At 50.3% G+C, this 18,703-nt stretch overlaps 6 protein-coding genes across 6 annotated transcripts; 2 read left to right on the top strand and 4 right to left on the bottom strand.

Moving 5' to 3' along the window:
* Positions 1 to 1,509: 1,509 nt before the first annotated feature.
* On the bottom strand, positions 1,510 to 2,367 carry LRP88_14232 (uncharacterized protein; the record flags this gene model as incomplete). Its single annotated transcript, XM_083250582.1, has 4 exons — positions 1,510 to 1,623; positions 1,779 to 1,954; positions 2,025 to 2,120; positions 2,178 to 2,367. The coding sequence occupies 4 exons, from the start codon at positions 2,365 to 2,367 to the stop codon at positions 1,510 to 1,512; spliced, it is 576 nt and encodes a 191-aa protein (XP_083093647.1).
* A 354-nt stretch (positions 2,368 to 2,721) lies between these two features.
* LRP88_14231 (uncharacterized protein) lies at positions 2,722 to 3,885 on the bottom strand (the record flags this gene model as incomplete). Its single annotated transcript, XM_083250581.1, has 4 exons — positions 2,722 to 2,993; positions 3,056 to 3,423; positions 3,475 to 3,716; positions 3,781 to 3,885. 4 exons carry the CDS (start codon positions 3,883 to 3,885, stop codon positions 2,722 to 2,724), a joined length of 987 nt encoding a protein of 328 aa, XP_083093646.1.
* A 1,936-nt stretch (positions 3,886 to 5,821) lies between these two features.
* Positions 5,822 to 6,946, bottom strand: LRP88_14230 (uncharacterized protein; the record flags this gene model as incomplete). The annotated part of the gene is made up of 2 exons (XM_083250580.1): positions 5,822 to 6,883; positions 6,932 to 6,946. 2 exons carry the CDS (start codon positions 6,944 to 6,946, stop codon positions 5,822 to 5,824), a joined length of 1,077 nt encoding a protein of 358 aa, XP_083093645.1.
* Positions 6,947 to 8,627: 1,681 nt separating this feature from the next.
* On the top strand, positions 8,628 to 10,584 carry LRP88_14229 (uncharacterized protein; the record flags this gene model as incomplete). Its single annotated transcript, XM_083250579.1, has 2 exons — positions 8,628 to 9,215; positions 9,265 to 10,584. The coding sequence occupies 2 exons, from the start codon at positions 8,628 to 8,630 to the stop codon at positions 10,582 to 10,584; spliced, it is 1,908 nt and encodes a 635-aa protein (XP_083093644.1).
* A 1,567-nt stretch (positions 10,585 to 12,151) lies between these two features.
* On the top strand, positions 12,152 to 13,057 carry LRP88_14228 (uncharacterized protein; the record flags this gene model as incomplete). The annotated part of the gene is made up of 2 exons (XM_083250578.1): positions 12,152 to 12,449; positions 12,498 to 13,057. 2 exons carry the CDS (start codon positions 12,152 to 12,154, stop codon positions 13,055 to 13,057), a joined length of 858 nt encoding a protein of 285 aa, XP_083093643.1.
* A 649-nt stretch (positions 13,058 to 13,706) lies between these two features.
* On the bottom strand, positions 13,707 to 15,261 carry LRP88_14227 (uncharacterized protein; the record flags this gene model as incomplete). Its single annotated transcript, XM_083250577.1, has 4 exons — positions 13,707 to 14,183; positions 14,305 to 14,887; positions 14,944 to 14,977; positions 15,027 to 15,261. The coding sequence occupies 4 exons, from the start codon at positions 15,259 to 15,261 to the stop codon at positions 13,707 to 13,709; spliced, it is 1,329 nt and encodes a 442-aa protein (XP_083093642.1).
* Between the last annotated feature and the right edge of the window lie 3,442 nt (positions 15,262 to 18,703).

Here is an 18,703-nt window from a genome sequence, read left to right as displayed (position 1 = left end):
CGGTATCGAGAAGTCTGATAAAGGAGGAGCTTGCACCTTCACCCATGTCGTGGTTCAGCAGAGATGTAAACTTGGCCACGATGAGCTGGACGCGAACTTGCATGGCGAAAGTAGGCGGTGCTGTCTGTCGTCTGAGGAAAGAGTGGATGCTACCAAAGTCCAGATCGGAATCGATCGGAGGAGGCAGTCCCAGGTGTAAACTCAACCTGGTATTGTCAGCCAAGAGGTATCCATCTAACTGGGTCACGCCGACTTACGATGTAGATACGCAAAAGCAGCCCAACCAGGTGTTGATCCTCGCTCTGATGCTACCCGAAGCAACACCAAGACTTCGGAGCGACGGCACAGTCTGCTGACGATCCAGGCTCATGAACCGAGCTGCCTGAATGAGAACTCCACAGTAGAGCCAGCTGGGGTCTCTTGTCTGCGTTTCGCACGGTAACGGCCAATGACACAGCAATAATAAAGCCTGTATCTTGTGAAGAGGTAGAGGGGCATCAAGAATTTGTTGGTGAAGCATGGTGGTGTATGGCGTCTGGAGTAGCTGGAGCATATCAGCGTATTGTTGGCCGGGCAAGTGGCATGCAATAATAATGACTATCGTCCAGAAGAGAAATGGTTGAGACTGATACGTGTCGTCGGCCGAGAGTGATCCGATGACCGGAAGCTGTGGACGAAATACTTCGGCAAACCTATGACTTGGTGAGTGGGCTTGAGACAAGTCATCACGCCGATACCTACGTCTTGATCGCCTCAGTGGCTAGCGAAGAATCCACCAGCACACCATTCAGGCTCACTGCGAGTACACTCAGTGAGAAGTCATCCTGCCCGTCATCTTCAATCGTTGACGGGCCGGAATCGGCAGTCGACTCTGTCCTTGAAGATGGATGGTCCTCGTCTCTCTGATTACGGAGCTCTTGAAGCTCCCTACTCATGGCTTCCAGACGCCTGCACAAGGTCTTGGTCAGCAACGTAGAATGACATCATATGAGAAATTGTTGCCTAACTTCCTCGCCGGCGTCCGCTTGAAGGTCGCATCAACAGTGCAAAATAGATGCCTTGATTGACATCGCGAACAGGGGTTAGGAAATTTGTCTTTAGAGTCACATCGCAACTGACGAGGTCAGTCTGGCATGGACCATCAGGAGGGTTCGGGTAGGTCATACCTTTGCCTGTTTACATTCCGTACAAGCCTTTACAGGCCGAGTTCCCGTCACATTGCTTGACATTATGAATCTAGTTAGTCCCAGGGCAATTAAAACACGTAGTGTTTGACCCGACGCGAGGGAGGATCGTCGTCTCGGAGAGTTGCGCGTGTCAGGTTCCTTAGTCAGGCCGAACCGTTTACGTGGTTAATTGCTTCTAAGCGGTACTTGTCTTATTCACTTATACGCTAGTATCCGACTAGCAGGTCTCTAGCAAGCCTCATTCTCAACCCAGCTGTGACATAGTTACCCTAGACCTACGGCCAAATCTTTAAACGCGATACAAAATGCTTCAAAGACCCTTTCACTTGTAGGTGACAGTGAAGTCACCATTCTTTTCGTGAACGACACGTGCCGTGTAAAGACCCTGGCCATCACCGGTTATGAAGTCAACCACTCCAGGCTTTGTGGAAAAGGACTGGTAATTAACTCCGTCACTTGACCCCTGTTTGACCTTCAAGACAAAAAATTTGACGATGGGTTGGACGTTGGTGGTCATGTTCTGATCGGCCGGGATCCGTACCCCTCACTGTCAGCATATCATTTCTCGTCTGGGAGGCATCTAAAACTTACAATAGACTTGGGGGTTTCGCTACCACTGTTGTCCTTTTGAGCAAGGCCAAAGGCGAAATTGTCACTCGCATTGAAGCCAGTGGGCTGAACAACTGTGAAGCAGCCGGTAGGGGCCGTCTTGGCCTTGGACTTGTCAAAAGTTACTGACCCATCTTCCAGAACCATTGTAAGTGCATCTGAATACTCGACAAATGCCATCAGCCTATTGCCATCACAAATAGGTGCACGAAATGGATGGTATCTTACCGCCGTCATTCTTATTTGTGCCGAGCTCAACAGCCTCACTATGGCCTTGTGGGGATGCCGTGCTGTCGGCTGGCTGACTGGTGAGTTTACCGCACCCTAGTACACATTGTCAGGACGGTCCCTAAGCAATCTCGTTTCAACTTCAACACTTACAAGCATTAAATTGGATCTGCGTGGTGAGAGTGAAGTCACTGCCGTTTGAGACGTACTGTCCAATCATAGCGTTGGTGATCACATTCCCAGCTGTCGGATCATTGTTGATGGTGGGCTTCTCTGTGCAGAACACATACTGGCCATCCGAACCATGTTCATTAACAAATACAACAGTGTAGGTGGTGGGCATTGTGAAAGTTTGGGTAAAGATAAGTCAGGGTTGATTGCGAGATTGACTGTGGGAGACGTGCTGTAGAGAACAGTTTATCAAGCTCTGTAGGACTTGCCAAGTGCTGTATTCAGCTAGCCACTGCTCAGCTGGAGCTGTCGCTCATAAGCGCTGTGGCGCTGAAAGACCACAGTGCCTGCTCCCAATCACCGTACTTTCCGCCACTGAATAACCGGCAAGCGGATGGGCTAGACCAGTCCATGGCAAGGATATTATGTCTAGACTGGACTCATGCAGAACTTACATGGTTTATTGACGAGACTATTCAAAATCCGGACAAGACTAGCAAGAGTACCGGCTATCTGAAGTTTTCAATCACTTTGCGTCCTCTCCAAAGCAGCGCGCCATCAAGCTCTTGAACGTGAGTGTCTCCAACTCCGGAAAGATCTCATTCAAAGTCTTTTCAGACTTCTTGTATGAAGTCAAGTCGTACCAGCCCCAGGCGAACCCCAAAGACCAAAGCGACATCATTCCGTCGATAAATGGCTTTCCGACCAACTCATACTTTGGTATGTTACCGCGGAGCTCCGTAATCTTCGATTCTTTCAGATCATCGATGGAGTCGAAGTGGACATCAAACTTGGTCTCTGTGAAAAGTAATATTAGCGAAAGATCCAAACAGGGGAGGTCAAGTTGGAGAATGACTTACTGCGCGTGCTTTCAACAAAGCCAAGTGCCTCGCGCCAAGTCAACGTGTCCCCGATGATCCACGAATTCTGCGGCCACTCCTTCAGATCCAAACTGGCGGCGACAAATTTGCCAATCGTTTCGGAATGGGTCAGAGTAACCTTGTCATCGCCGGTAACAGGCAAAGCTGCCTTGTTGTTCTCATTGTCTAGGACCACGGCAAGAGGCAAGACAGGAGGCAACTCGGCCGGAGCGCCGTAGTAGTCCATCAGAAACCCAATCATGAAGCGTGTGGATTCCATGCTTGTAGATTGCAATTTCTGGAAAGCCTCAATCTTGTAGGTGTTGCCCTTGTAGCCCTCGAGGCCAGGAAGCTGGCATGGGTAACCGCTGCGAATCGGATGTGAGAAAGTCTCATGGGTCAAAGAAAGGACACCTTACCCTTCTTCGGCGGCAAGATAATCGTAGGCAAACTCGCTAGGGGCAAATCTTTTAACAGTTCCAGACTTCTCAGCACCTTCGATAAGGTTCATCTGAGCCTGGTGGGTGTCTTCGAAAAGGACGCCGATGGTAGAGATGACGACTTCAGTCCCATTGGACCGAAGGACCTCAGCGATACTCTCCGGGTTGGAGTAGTCTACGACTAGCACCGGAATAGAATCCTTGGGAACAGTTTCCTTGTGCTATAATTGCAGCCAAACTATTAGCTATGGTTTCGTCAAGATTGTTGTGGCGATGATCACGAACCTGTCTCGAAAGCACCGAAACCTCGTGCTTGCCGGTGACTACAATGGCACGAACAATGACTCGACCAAGGCCATTAGAGCCGCCGGCAACTGTGACTTTGACCATTTTGAATGAAGGAGTTGATCGATGTTTTGCGTGTTGTCTGCGGTTATTGGAAGGGATACTGTTGGTTGATGTTGACTTGGGAACTGTTGTATTGTCTGGGGGATTCTTGCGACTTTTATAAACGATAGGGAGCGCCGAATTCACGTAGAACCTCGCTGGACGGATGAAAAATCAGTCCGGCCGACAAGTCTCTTCTTTAAAATAGGCAATGCGTTCTCTCCTTTCATATCTCATAGTATAGGATTTGACTCGATTCAGACAAGATCTTTTTCTTCCATTTTCATTGGTGAGGGTGCTAATTCCCCGATAGGCCAAACCTTGACCCAACCAACCAAAAGGTGATCATGATGGACCGACTCTTATGAATACGAGCGGTCAAGCGTATACGGCGTAGCGTTAAGCGGAACCATTGCATGGACCCCGACAGAGAGACACCTCAAGCATCAAAGTCTACCGTGTCCACTTGCCGAGGCGCAGCAACCGTCGCTCAACCGAACGGCCTTGTGAAAACAGTCGTGGATATGACGAGGGTAATTGACCGAGGTAGGAAGTGGGGCGTCTAACACCTTGCGAACAGAACAAGAAGAGAATGGACAGTTTCTTTCATCCCTAATAAGCTTAGGTGTGGGAATTGGGCTGTATTTCAGCCCTAAGGAATGCTCGGGTGCTTGATTATTATTTAAAATAATCTACATGACGAAGAACTTTGCAAAGAGCCACTCGTAGTGATGAAGGACAACATGAGAAGTGTATAGGATCTCCTGCAGCCGATGCTCGGGCACGTCTGTCTCTCTTGCGGAACTCCATCTTGAGAGTCTGGCTCATAATAGGCGTGATTCCAAAAGCCTCAGCATCCAAAGCCTCGCCCTCAGGCAGCATCCACTCATACTCCAGCAGGAGGTGAGCCAAGGCGATCTTGATCTCGTTGGCAGCAAAGAACCTTCCAGGTCAGCCATGTTTCCCGTGGCCGAATCTAAGATGGTTTTCGCTGGTACTGACAAGCTGAGACGAGTTTTCTTTGCCAGGGATTCTTCTCTGGCGGAGGAAGCGGTGGCAGGAACTGCTTTTTTGCACGGCCATTGGTGATGTCTAAGAAACTTCCGAGGTTCAAGCAAGGGGCGTTTGGCCTGGATGTGAAGAAGAAGCATGCTATTATAATGGCGATAAGAGGTGCCACAAAATAAGACAAGGGGATTTTTGACGCGGATGCTGTGGAATTTAAAAAGATCCAAGGCGCCTCGAGTAACTCTTTGACTAGCATGATGGGTATTGCTATTGTAGAATGGGGTTTTGAGATGCAGGCTGAAGTATCGAGTTCAGCCTGATACAGTCAAGACTTATGAAATAAAGCTATTCCAGAATACATATGTCAGCATTGGACATTATCTAAGCGGCGAGTCCTCTTGGGCCGAAAATGCGAGGTGAGTGGCTGAACAACCATCGGTGAGCATCTCGGGATGTTGATATTCCCGGGACTGCATCTGTGAGACAGATTTCGCAACACATATGGGTCAAAAGTGCCGCTGTGGAGTTTTGCAGCTGTTAACAGGCAGGGCGGAGGTGAATTATTGGGCCTCTGGTGGATCAACAGGGTCAAGAAGCCAATGAAGCTTTTTGGATAGACGCACGAGCGCAGCCATGAGAAATTCCTGCGGTGTTTTTCGTCTTTCGGGTCCGTATTTGTTGTCGATCTCTTCGGCAGATGCCGCCCGGCTCATCAGAGCAAACCATGGTCTATGTAATCTCGATTCAGGGTTGTCTATGAATTCAGATAATGACCTCATCGCATACCGACCCTGACACGATAAGGACCCTTGCCCCAGGATCTATGGGTGACGAGCCTCAGAATATCTTGCCAGTTCCGCGAAAGCCAAGTCTAAGGATGGGCCCGAAATCATCTTCATTCTCTCTATGGATTATGTAGCTAAACTCATGTTTAATTCAAAGGCTTTGGCCTCCAGCCAGCATACACGTCTCCATCACTGAACAGTGCTGATAGACCATTCTCACTTTGCAGAACCTCAGCCACATCATGGTCAGCGTCCTCAACCACACTCAATCGCAAACTGACAGATCCATTTGAGACCGGACTCCAATCTGGAAGATTGCCAAACTTTCCGGGAAATCCATCTAAATTTTCGCTCGTCCGGGCAAGTGTGTTGATGTACCTGTACCAAACAAGGTTACGGTCTCGCCTCTTGGTTCCGCCCTGAGCCCTGGCCATGCAAGATGTGTCGCCGTTGCTCTTCACATCACGGTATCCAACGATCGAGATAACATCCCGTGTTATGTACTGCCTGAAGTATTCCTTGGGTGATTTTCGACCGTCGATTGTCCCGGGGAACTGATCAAATCCGTAACGCCAAGTGTTGTAGAACTCGCAAGCACCTGGTGCCGTGCTTTCGTCTTCCATGATTGGTCGATCTGTGGTAAAGTACGCACAGGATGAAGCATCGCCGTGAATGTAGCGGACCGAGATGTGAGCGGGAGGGTCCTTGCCAACAGCCGCGTACCTCTGGATAAGCTGTCCACCACCACCATGGCCAACAATGGTGACATTTTTCATGCTGGGGTACTTTGATCTGTCTGATACATCCCCGAGCAACGCATTTAGTGCGTCCATCGACGAAAAGTTTGTCCCCGAGGGATGTGTTGCCACACTCCCGGCCTGCCACGCGTTCAGATCTCCCCAAGCAAGCTGGCATGACGTGTATTGGCCCGAGTTGAAGACAGTCGAGAATAATTGAGGGGCGATAATAACACTTTTGCGATGCGATCCAGGGTAGTTCGCTTCCTTTGCGTGTTTTACGACCTTGTCCATCGTCTCCCAATAGTAATCTCCATCTCGAAGTTTTCCATGGACGATGATAAATGCGTGCTCAACTCGCCTCTTCTTGACCTTGTCAGAGATGAAGGCTGCAACTTCTGTTTTGTCTCTGTCGTTGAGCTTTATCGAAGCAAGCTCTGCACCCTTTGGCGGTGTGATTCTTCCGTGGGCCTAGAAGTGGAAGATTAGATCTGGTCTGGGTTTACGATTGGGTCAAACCTGCCTCGCCCTCATTGTTTGGTGTCCCGTCCTCGTTGATAGCATATCTACTTGAGTAGATATCATGTGTGAATGGGTTTGTGGTTTCTGATGCCTTATTCCGGGTTGCAAGGCTGGACGCGAGTGTACATAAGAAGAAGAGCCAAAGAAGACATCTCAATGACATGATAGTAGGACTGGATTTATGTCTGCCCGAAACGATAAAGATTAAAATTTTCCCTCGCCCTCTCGCGGGATTCAGCAGTATTATATCGTGGTGGAAGACCCTCTCTTATCTTTCTTGATCAGCGTCAAGTCGTGTCCTGTCTTACTCCCCGCCCGACGGGATGGCATAACGAAAAAGTGCCACTGTTTCTTATCATTAGGTCCCAGTATTTGATCAACAGAATACCCATATCTCATTACGTGGCGGTTTACCGCTTTTATAGACCGAGACACTTGTCTATCACGCAGCTGCTCCATCTTGGATGTCAAGGTGAAGTAGCTAAGCGGTCAGTCGTTCATAAATTGATGCAAAAATGATAGAAGCTCCAAGGTTCTGAAATTCAAGTTGATTTTAAGTAACTAGATAAATCTAGGGCATAGTTGCAGAGAATCAAGGGTCTTGTTGTGTTCTCAACACCAAGGACCCTTAGATCTAGAAGCGGAGCTGTCTAAGCTTTTGGACCGAGATCCCATGTGAGACAGCCCACAATGGCCCGCTAAAGGTTACGAATGCCGCCGAGACTTGCGAAGCCCTAGAAGCCCGTGTCTGGGTTTCATGAGTCAGATTCTTCCCGACCGTGTGGTCTAGTGAGAAAGTATCTGTCGTGCAGGGCAGCCGTGCAAGACAGAAGGCGCGTACAGAAACACGCTCCTGGGACGGCGGATCGGGTTGCCGGGATGAAGGGTCGAAGCTGTAGTTTGATGGGCATGTTCTAGACACAAGTTGGGTACAATGGCAGGTTTTGCGTTTCTGAGTGAACTGCGGAGTGGTAGCGGTTGTTACTCTCCAGCCACCCACAATGAACATGACTGTAGTCCTTGATGCTTCCTCCTTCAATTCACGGATCCTCATTGCCGTTTTCCGCACCTTAGTCACTTCTCTATTCCTCTTCCAGCCTTGTATTCCAAGCGACGGTTTGAGACCACACTCTGAAACCCCCTGCACCTTTCCCTCCGCTAACCCCAAACCAGCCCCTGCGACACCGACCTAACCCCTACCCAGACGCTTCAAACTCCCCAAGCCAAGATCTGCGGCTCATATTGTCTGATCTCCCGCGTCAGGTTGTAGCCCTCACTACGCCTTTGCTTCACACTCAAGTTTTTGGACTAATTCGGGGTTCGGATCAAGATTGCTTCAGATAGCCTGAAACTCCTCCGCGCTAGATGATGGTCTCGATGAACGGGAATTCGGCTCGAATAGGCGAAGGGACGTTTTGGTTCTTTCAACCATTGGTTCATGAATTGACAGGTCGCGTCGAGATGCAAGTATAAATCCTCAACTGACGCCTTTGTTGTTTGAACTCTCATCATCCGCACTTCAATCTTCACTTTCAACCTCATTTCTCATTCCTTTCTCTAGACGCTCTGTGAGCTCTTTTCTTTCATTTTACGAGTCAATCTCTTGAAACATTTTCTTTCTTGGTTAATTCTTGTGACTGCTTGGCCGGTCTGTTACATATATTCCTTTGCACATCTTCGCCATTTCGTCACGATGATTCCATCTTTGACTTTCACCGCTGCCCTTCTTGGACTTGCTTCTGCATCTCCTCTGGGTCTGGGTCTTCCTGGCCATAAGCGCTTTGCTCCCAGCAAGCTGGGACACCTCCACAAGCGTCAAGTTCCCCAGGAACACTCGCATGATTTCGTCCTTGTCATCACTCGCGAGTTTCTCAACTTGAATAACCCCAAGAATATCCAGGACCCTGTCTTTGGTCTCTTGGGTGATGGCGCTGCCGCCGCTGGTGCCGGAGACGTCACCAACCTCGCCTGCCTGAAGCAGGAAACCGCCGATCAAGCCTTTACCAACGCAAAGGCTGCTGGTGATCTCCGCGGCATGGCTGGCGCTCTTTTGTTCCAGGCTATTGAGCGCAATACGGCCGGTGTTGGTGTTGCTAGCAAGCTCTGCACGGAACAGGCTGTCAACCCAGAGATTGGGGCTCTGACGCAACACCAGGACGCTGCTTCAGATAACGCTGGAGCCCTGAACAAGGCTATCACCCTTGAGCTGGCGAAGCAGTTGGCTGGAATTGGTGCTGACCCTAACCTGGCTCTTCTGAGTGGAACTTTTGCTCCTGGCGATGTAAGTTGCACTTCCTCAATCCGACTCTATCAATACTGACAGCTTTTAGGCCGGTGATGCAACTGGAAAGGGCAACTCTTGTGACACCGAGGAACCTGAACTCGGCTGCATCTTCTCCGAGAAGCTTCTTGTCCTTGATGCCAGCGAGGATGAGATCGCAGCTGCCGTGGCTGATGTCGCCCAGACTTTTACTGGCACTGGAGGTATCGCCGCTACTGACCTGGTCAACCTGGCCGATTTCAGTGTTGCGTCTGTCACTGGAACCGTTGATCTCGCCACCATTGTCAACGGTGGCTCTGGTGCTGGTGCTGGTGCTGGTGCTGGTGCTACTGGGGTGGCTTCTGGAGTGGCTTCCAAATCTGCTGGTGCTTCTGAGGTCGCTTCTGAGGTCGCTGAGACATCTGCTGCCGCCGTGGCCACTGATGCTGGTGGAAACAACAAAAATGCTGGTGGCGAAGCAGCTACCACTGCCGACGCAGCAACAACGGCAGCCACAACAAAGGCAAAGGGATGCGCTGCCAAGCCTCCAGCTACCAAGGCTCCGGCTATCGTCACAACGGCTATCACCCCCGTGGCTCCGGCGGCGTCAAACCAGGCGGCCCAGGGCTCGTGCTCTACAATCGTCAAGACCGTCGCCGCTGATGCAACCGATGCCGTTCTCGCAACTCTCACTTCTGCAACCGTCGGTCAAGTTACTTCAGCTGGAGCCAATATCCAGGCCTTCACTGGCACCCTCGGCGGCCCTGCTCCTCCCGTCGTCTCCTCCGCGGGCGACCGACCCTTCGCAGTCAATGGCAACACCTTCACTGGCGCTGGTGCCGCTATCAGCCGGTCTTGCGATATCCAGCACAATGCTTGTGCCAACGCCGCCAACTCTGGCGAGCTTGATGGTGGCATCGCTCAATGCGAGACTCAAGTCAGTGAATGCAAAGCCGCCAACGCCCTGAAGAAGCGACAGGCCGGTAACTTTGGGTCTTGCTCTGATCCCAGCATCATCTTTGCTGCAGGACTTGACGGTCGCAAGGAAGAAGCTTTCGCGCCATCCAATGACGCCGACTTTAACCACGGATCTGCGCAAAAGATTGGCATCATTGCCGACTTCATCTGCCAGCGTCTTGGAGATAGCTGCAAGGCCGATGCGGCTGTTGTAGCCAGCTGCACCAGCGCCGCAGCCGCCGCAAAGGCGACGACTCAGGACCAGACTGCCGCTGATGTCTTCAACGCTGGCCTCGGAGTTGAGGCTGGTAGCGGCGATGCGAATGGGAACGGAGGAGACGCGGTTGTGACTAGTGCTGCAGCTGTTAACACGGGCGCTGCTCAGGCTGGAGGAGCTCAAGCTGTTGTAATGACTATTACTCAATGCGTATGATTGGCGCATGATTCAGATGAAACCATACTGAAGGGGATGGGTGGGTAGTTAAGCGAGGCTGCCTGGATGAATGAGGGCGTCAAGGAGGGATAAAATATAACGTTCACAGCTTGGAATTGCCAAGATTTCATTGCTTGACGTGGTCAATGCCATACCTACCTAAAAATAGTCAAAACAAGTCCTAATGTTATTAAAGCTCGAAGTACACATGTGACTGATCATTAGGGCTAATTCATGGTCATCATTCTAAGACTCACAAGACTCAATAATACTCACCCTAGATCAATAGGGTATTGTTACTATAAGAAATCGCGAGACTGTGTAGAACCCCATATATCGTGCTCAATTTTAAGTGAGAGCATAAGGACCACTCGTCTCATCGGGCACTTTTCCAGGTGAGATCGGGACTCATCATCCCATGTAATCAGTCAGACAAGATAAAAGCGTCCCACCGTCCACTGAGATGAGAGCTATCACTTCACAGAAAACCTAAAGCTCGACACGTGACATGCTTCTATCTCAGTAACAGCTAATATAAATCTCAAAACTGGACACAGTTGTCAATAAACACAGGCGGAATCTAGTTTCTGTCCTTTGCCTGTTACACTGAGGCAGTTGAGCTCTCAAGAGATGTCGCACTCAGTCATTCCTCTCACTTGTAAACAGCTTCTATGAGTTTCGAATTAATGTAAGGTAATTCTATCATCAACATATCTCGGCAACACTTGACACTTCTCGAGTCGCTCGCCCTACTGCTATTGACAAGGATTCAACTAAACACCTGACCACCAATGGCAGCAGCCTCAGCCAAGCACTGCTTACAACAAACTGACAGCACCCTGAGTCGAGAACAAGGCAAATATCGGGCGACCCGTTGGCCACAGGCTTGGCGACCGACATCACACGCCTCGTACTTTTTAGTGGCGTGCCCAAATGATCAAGACAGACGCCACGGGTCTCGGCGGTCAGCTCCGCATCAGACCCGAACAAGCAAGTTCATGATTGAGAGAGAAAAATCGGCAATCGTGGAGACCCTCGGGACTGACATGTAGGGGGGGCCACAACAAATCAGCAGGGTTCATTACCATGATTTTTTTTCTCCGCCAAGATGTTTGCCCTACGAGTTAGCCTCTATTAAGCTTAAAAAAAATTTGTTCAACGGGGCCGTGACAGAGAAACTGGTCTAGAAGATCTGCAGTGCCTGTGAGGGGGCTTGTGTTACTCACCATCAGGCGATCCTGCGGGGTTTCCAGGAGGCCGCCAACCTGCCTGCCCATCCATCGACCGATCCAGGTCCCCTCTGCTCTTTAGCAGATGTGCAATAGATCCATCTGTCGCGGGTATGTGTGACCTTGGCTCAGCCCATGGGCCAAGAGAGGCGCATGAGAGATCTTCTTGGACGTATGACGTCTCAACCGCTAGATGCCGAAGTCTAGATGCCGGCGGGGGAGTATAATTTGAGCTTCCCTCCAGAGTCTTCTGTTTACGGGATCAGTTTTTCATCATCATCAAGCAACTTTACACAAACACAAGCAACCTACTCTTCTCATTATCACTCTACCAAGCTATGGGTAACCTTATCCGTCCCGCAACCGAAGCCGATCTTCCAGCCCTGAAGGACATTGTCCTCAGCGGCCTTGTCAACGACTCCATCTGGCACTACTGCTTCCCCGACCCTACATCGTCAGAGGCCGGAGACTACGTCGAGAGCATCCTCAAAAAGTGCCTCGATCCCCAAAACTCCAACTGGCTCATCTCTGTTGTCGATGCCCCCAAGACGCACAAGCCTGTGGCTGTAGCCGTCTGGCAGGAGCTCCATGAGAATGACAGCGAGGAAAACAACGTCCACAATCAGATCCACCGAGGTAAGCTACCCGAAAATTGTGCCTGGAATTGCTTCTGACATTGTCCAGTTCTCGATGCCCCCAGCACCGCAAGTGACAAGGTGGCGAAGCGCATTGCGGCGCTACAGGCGGTCGTCACACAAACTCAGCAGACGTACCTTGCCCGGTACGGCCAGCTAATGTTTGTGCATGCCGTCATCACGCATCCCCACTACAAGCTCCGGGGCTTCGCCAAGCTCCTGTGCAAGCAGGCTCTGCAGGTGGCCCGTCAAAAGGGCCTCGTCGCGATGGCCCTGGCCAGCCCCTTCAGCGGCTACGTCTTCTACTCGGGCACGAGCTTCTCCAACTGCGGGCGCACCGTGGTCGAGCAGGCCGAGGGCGAGCTCGACAAGATTGAGCTCCAGATCATGGTGTGCGCGCCGCCCCGGATGCCCGACTCCCGGCGCAGCTCGTTTATGGGGTTCCTGGGGTCTAAGGCGCCCACCCCCGACAGGAGGGAGTCACACGATCAGGGGACCGAGCACAGGCGGAGCTCGTTCCTTGACGTGTTTAGTTTTGGTGGGAGGAGACCCAGCAGCGACAATCACATCGAGACTGTCGACGAGCGACGCAGCTCACACCACATTTAGACGGAGGATCCATTGTTGAGGCCTGTTTTTTGTTCATTTTTTTTTTGTTCATTTATCTCTTTTATTACTTGTTTCTATTAAACAGAAGCGGCGTCTTCTACGAGGTTACGAGCAATGCATATTTTTGGCAATCGCATGATGCCCAGCCATTTTTTCTCTCTCCCTGTCTGCCACCCACTGATCTTCACCGTCAGATCATCAGCGACTTTACTTGGCTGATCAGTAACTCTTTTGCATGATGACCTCGCGAGAAATTATCGTGAGTCTTGAGGAGTTTTTTTCGCCTTATTTTTCTTGTTCTTACCCCTGTCTACGATCAATGCACTTTGCGCATGTATTATCACATCTCACTTTATTCCTTTCAGATGAGTTTGGACAGGTGTGGTTGCAGCCGCGGGCAATTATGCAAATGCCCTAGAAAGCCCATCTCGCACATTACAGGAGGGTTGGAAAAAACAGGGTTTTGAGTCTTTTGACGCAATAAAGACATAACATGCATCCTTGATAACTCGACAAAGTTTGATTTGCTGTATTTCTAGGGCTTCTGAAATTGAGATTCACTATCAAAGTGAGATTTTGAGCATTCAGTGACATTTTACGGAGTAATTGCTGTAGAATGATTCTCAATTCTAGTTAAAGCCTTCCACTCTCATCTATAAACACCCTTTAAATATCGCGCAACCATAATCAACGAACCTCCAAGCAACAATGAAACACCGGCAAATACCTGCGCACCGAGATACTGACCCCCGGATTTTCGAATGATGGTACCCGCGATAGGCGGCCCGGTGAGTGTTGCAATGCTATTCAACGTAAACACCATGCCCATCCTGACGCCCGTCTTTTGCGCATCTGTCGTCAAATCCGACAAGGCCGGTGGGAACAAACTTTGAAAGGCGCCAGCCGCGATTCCGTAGATGCTGGCCCATCCATACAGTCCTCCGGCAGTGGACACGGCTGGCCAGGCTAGCATGCAAATGCCAGCAGTCAGAGTAACCGGGATTAGAACTGTGATGCATCCGAACCGATGGGCGATGGCGTTTGGGATTGAACGGCCAATCATTCCTACGCCGTTCACGACGAGCAGTAGGTTGAGGGAGTCGGTGTATGAGAAAGGCGGGTTCAACTGCGAAACTGCAAACGAGGCGAGGTAATAATATGCGGAGGCCCCAAAAAGTGTAGGTGCATATTAGTATTTGGCTAATCTCTTGAGAAAATGACAATGGACAAGGAAGATGGTGACGTACCAAGAAAACTCCAGCTGCAAAGCAAGCATAGGGCTTCTCCTTGAATGATGCCAAGTCCACCACAGAGCCTGATCGCTTTGGTGGAACTCTCGGCCTCAAGAGAAAGCTTGCAAGGCATAGAGTGACTAGTTGCACAAGTCCCACGGCTCTGACTGTCCAGCCAAAGCCGATTGTCGAGAAAAACTGACGAGCCATGGATGGGAAGATCAAACCCCCAGATGCACTGCCAGTAGCTGTAATTCCGAATGCCAAAGCTCGCTGTCTCTTGAAGTAGGTTGAAACCACGGCAAGTGTTGGAGTAAAGAGGAGGCCATTACCCAGTCCAGTGCAGATGCTTTGTGAGAGGAGGATCTGCCAGTAGACTGTGCTGAGAGAGGTCATAAAGACACCAAGACATGTGAGAAGCGTTCCCATGGCAAAGGTGATGTGGAAGTGACCAGCGTCAGTTAGACGGCCGGCAAAGGAACCGACAAAGAAGGTAACGGAGACTTGAACTGATCCGATCCACGCTATCTGGCTGGCTGGGTTGTCGAGGTGAGCGGTATAGTACGTCTGGAACACGCCGAACGAACTATTGTACCCCCTAGCAAAACATTTCAGCAAAGTTGAGACGAGTCAACTTGGAAGATCTCAACTTACCAGGAGTTCATCATGACGAAGTGACCCGCAATAGCTTCCAAAAGGTCAGCCGCAAATAGTCGCCCCTGCAAAGCTGCACTTACCAGAAGCCCATGCCCAAAACCCACCATCCGGATGCTCCCCAGAATCCTGACACTTGACAGTCTCATTCCCCGAGAGATTACTCGTCTGGCCGGTCTCAACGTCTGAGGAGTCCCACTGTTTCGACTTTTCTTGATCCGAGCACTCCTGAATCGAGTCATCTTGAACCTGCACATCTTTACCACTCAAAGAGCTGACTCCGTCGCCATGGCTAGATGTGGAATGCAAAATCGTCATGATGCCGAATATCGCAACGAGAAGACAACGTCGAAGTATGCAAGTCAGGGGCCCACCACTTCTACAGTCTGTGATACTCAGTCTTAATACCATGAACCCTGCCCAGATAGTCTCATAGTCCCAAGAACGGACTATTTGTGGCTTTTATCTTCTAGTAACCCACGCCCTATTACCACAAGAGCAAATACTCCGAGTTGTCATGCTAGTCAGTCACGCCCAACGGGGTGGATCAGTCAAGAAAACATCCGAAGTGAAAAATGGTCCGAAGCTATTCAGACGACTTTACAGGAAGGTCGTCATCAGAGAACAGCCGACTTTTCTTACCTTTTTTAACCTTATAGAGGAACCTTTCTCAAAGGGTCATTCCTCATCTTCAAGCCACTTAGTCCTCCTCTGTGCCGCCAAGTCTTGCTGCCAGCATGTCAACCTCGCTCGCCACACCTCGAGCAGATTCAGCAGATCGTGTTCAGGAAGCGATAGAGAAACATCGCTTGTCCAGAAGGGTAGCCTTCAACTATACCTATCGAGATGTCTGGGGCCACGTGAAGATGCTATGGCTAATCCATGGCCACCGGATAACCCAGATGGCGTGTAAATAGATGGAGGCCCCCATTCTTCTCCGCCTAGACGAGAACAATCTCCTGCGTAATGAAGTAGCAGACTTCATTACGAAACAAGTCAGTCCCCAAGACCCTCCCCTTTGTCTGTATGATGGTAACCTTGTCCAAAGTTGTCTGTCCTGCCCTCGAACCATCTCACCTACAGTACCGGCCCTAGAGGCTCACGGCGCCTCCGAAAGGCCGTGTCCGGATTCCTCACAGACGAGTTCCACTCTCGGGAACCCATCACACTCGATGACATCTTTGTTACGCCGGGATTGACGAGCGCCATTGATGCCATAACATGGTCAATCTGTGAGGAAGGAGATGGGACTCTCATTCCACGACCCTTCAATAATGACTTCAACATTGGCATTTTGCATCGTAGCAATGCACGTGTAGTGGCCGTCGCTTATCATGATATTGACGGTTACGCTGGCCCTGACGATGTCTTTCGCCCGGACATCAACCACAAGGCACTTCAGCCTGCCTTTAAGACAGCGACGCAAGAAAGAACCAAGATCCCTGCCTTGACGACATGAAAGTGAGTCCTGCTGAAGCTTGTTGACGACGTCAACTCCCCGAGCTAACACGACACCTTCTCAGTCCGCACAACCCGTTGGGAAGATGCTACGTCCGTAAACTCGCTCTATCGTTTCATCCTAGCTTTCAGCTACTAACTTCGAGAATCAGCCTCCCGAGGCACTCGAGGAGTTTGCATCATTTTGCTCAAAACACAAGCTGCACTTCATTTCGGACGAGATCTATGCCAAGTCGGTGTTTGATAACCCAGCCATAGCAAACCCAACTACTTGCACGTATTGTATGGCGTAAGTAAAGACTTTTGCGCCAATGGTCTAAGACTAGGATGCACCTATTCTAAAAACAAGGGGCTTTTAGGTGCGATATCTAGTATTCGGTATGCTTTGAGACTAACCTTATTAAAGTAGTAGCACTGACACCTCGCTAGCCCCTTCTCTTGATCGCCTTATATTCTTCAAGACGTTTGGGCAGCCATGCTCGAGGACAGGACGTGGGCACGACACATGATGTAGAGAAAGACGAGGCTCACGGAGGCCGACTATCGCACAATCACCTCGTTCTTGAAGCAGAATAATATCAGATTCTACCCTATGTAAGTACAGAAATCATGCCACCTCTAATGAGGGAAAATCTTACTTCTATTCATTCAGCTAATGCAACGTCAGGAATGCCGGGCTGTTCCTTTGGGTCGATCTTCGTCGCCTCTTTCAGTCACGCTCATCCAATGGCAAAGACGCAGCTTCTTTGCAGGCTCAAAAGGCTCACCGTAAAGTCATTGAGGACAAGATTATGGACCTGTGCGCTCAAAACGGGGTGATGATTGCCCCTGGCAGTCTGTATGAGACTGAGGAGCTTGGCTGATTCCGGATCACCTTTCCTGTGGGCGAGAAGGCATTGAAAGAAGGCCTTGCGCGTATTATGAGGGCTCTCGGGGGCTTTAGGGCATGCAAGGCTGTTCTATTTTGTATTAGATGTTGGTGGGCGGACCATCAAAGCGGAAAGTACGTGGTCAGCAACCAGAGTATCATTGTGTGCCAAAACGCAGGGAGTGTCACCAATGACCCAGTACGATTCAGGAGATAGAAAGGAATTACGATTATAACATGGCATACCTGTTCATAACCGTTTTGCCATAATCTATGTGATACCCGAGTCAAGCGTCCTCTCGGAGGCTAAGAAGACTTCTCACCCAGAAACAATTATTTTATGCGACAACAGGAATTTTAAGTCACAAGTTACGCAGCGACATGTCGCTCTAAAAGTCAGCCAGGAGATTTTAATCTCGTTCATTTTTCTACCTTGATCAATAGCGAAAGCGAGTCGTCAAGGGGCTCGCGGAAACCTTCTTCTCGGACTCAAAAACAACAACCGAAGTGGCTTGGTCGAAATCATCCGGTCGGACCAAATTCTTTCGGACCATTAATACGAAGGACTACCCACATCTCAACCCGGACCATTTCCTCCTCTTTTATATCCTCACCCTACGGACCAATTCATAATAAAATGCATTCACGGACCGTTTCCACGAGGAGTTCCCCAGCAAGCGAAGCTTCAAGGGCTCGTCTATCATGTGAGCCTTGTAGTAAGTTGCCCCATCTATCCTATCCACACACGCAACTCATGCCTCGGCCTGTTTGTCTAGGGGCAAGAAAGATCCGCTGCACAGACGAGCATCCCGTCTGCTCCAAGTGCTTCTCCAAAAATCGGGATTGCTCTTATTCCATCCAGAAGGCAGCAGGAAGACCCAGAACCCGACAGCAGTCAACGCTTGGCCGAGATGGACGGTGTCGCCGACATCGTGCGATTGAACTGGCCCCATCGCCAGAATCGTTGTTGGATTTGAGTCAAGACGTCAGTGAGCCGGCGTCGGAACCTCCGAGCAGTGTTCACGAGACTCCGAGTAGCCGGGACAATGAATCGGAAGCGTTGGGGGCGGCCCAGGCTGCTCACCATGGTGTCCCGCCATTCCTAGCCGACTTTGAGAGCTACATGCAGTAAGCCATCGTTCTGGTAATTGAGAATCGATACTTATACTCATTGTTCTTGTACAGTGCCCAGCCACAAGAATGTTCCGGATTGATGCCTACGCTATCACTCGGCGCGCTGAATCACTCCGAGTGTATCCAGCCCTGCGCATGCCTGTCCATCCTATACCTCCTCCTTAATCGACTGGGATCCGATGCCGAGCTGGTCGTACCAAACGACCTAGCCTTCCTTCGTAATACGGTAGAAACGGCGATGGATATTCTTGACTGCGCGAAATGTCCCCTCCGGTTCTCATCTGTTCTCCAAAACGCAAC

This window comes from Fusarium phalaenopsidis (genome assembly GCF_050370095.1).
Source record: "Fusarium phalaenopsidis strain FUZ10S chromosome Unknown contig_32334, whole genome shotgun sequence".
NCBI classification, from domain to species: Eukaryota; Fungi; Ascomycota; class Sordariomycetes; order Hypocreales; family Nectriaceae; genus Fusarium; species Fusarium phalaenopsidis.
Note: the sequence above shows the minus strand (reverse complement) of the source record. Positions and strands in the feature narration are given on the sequence as shown.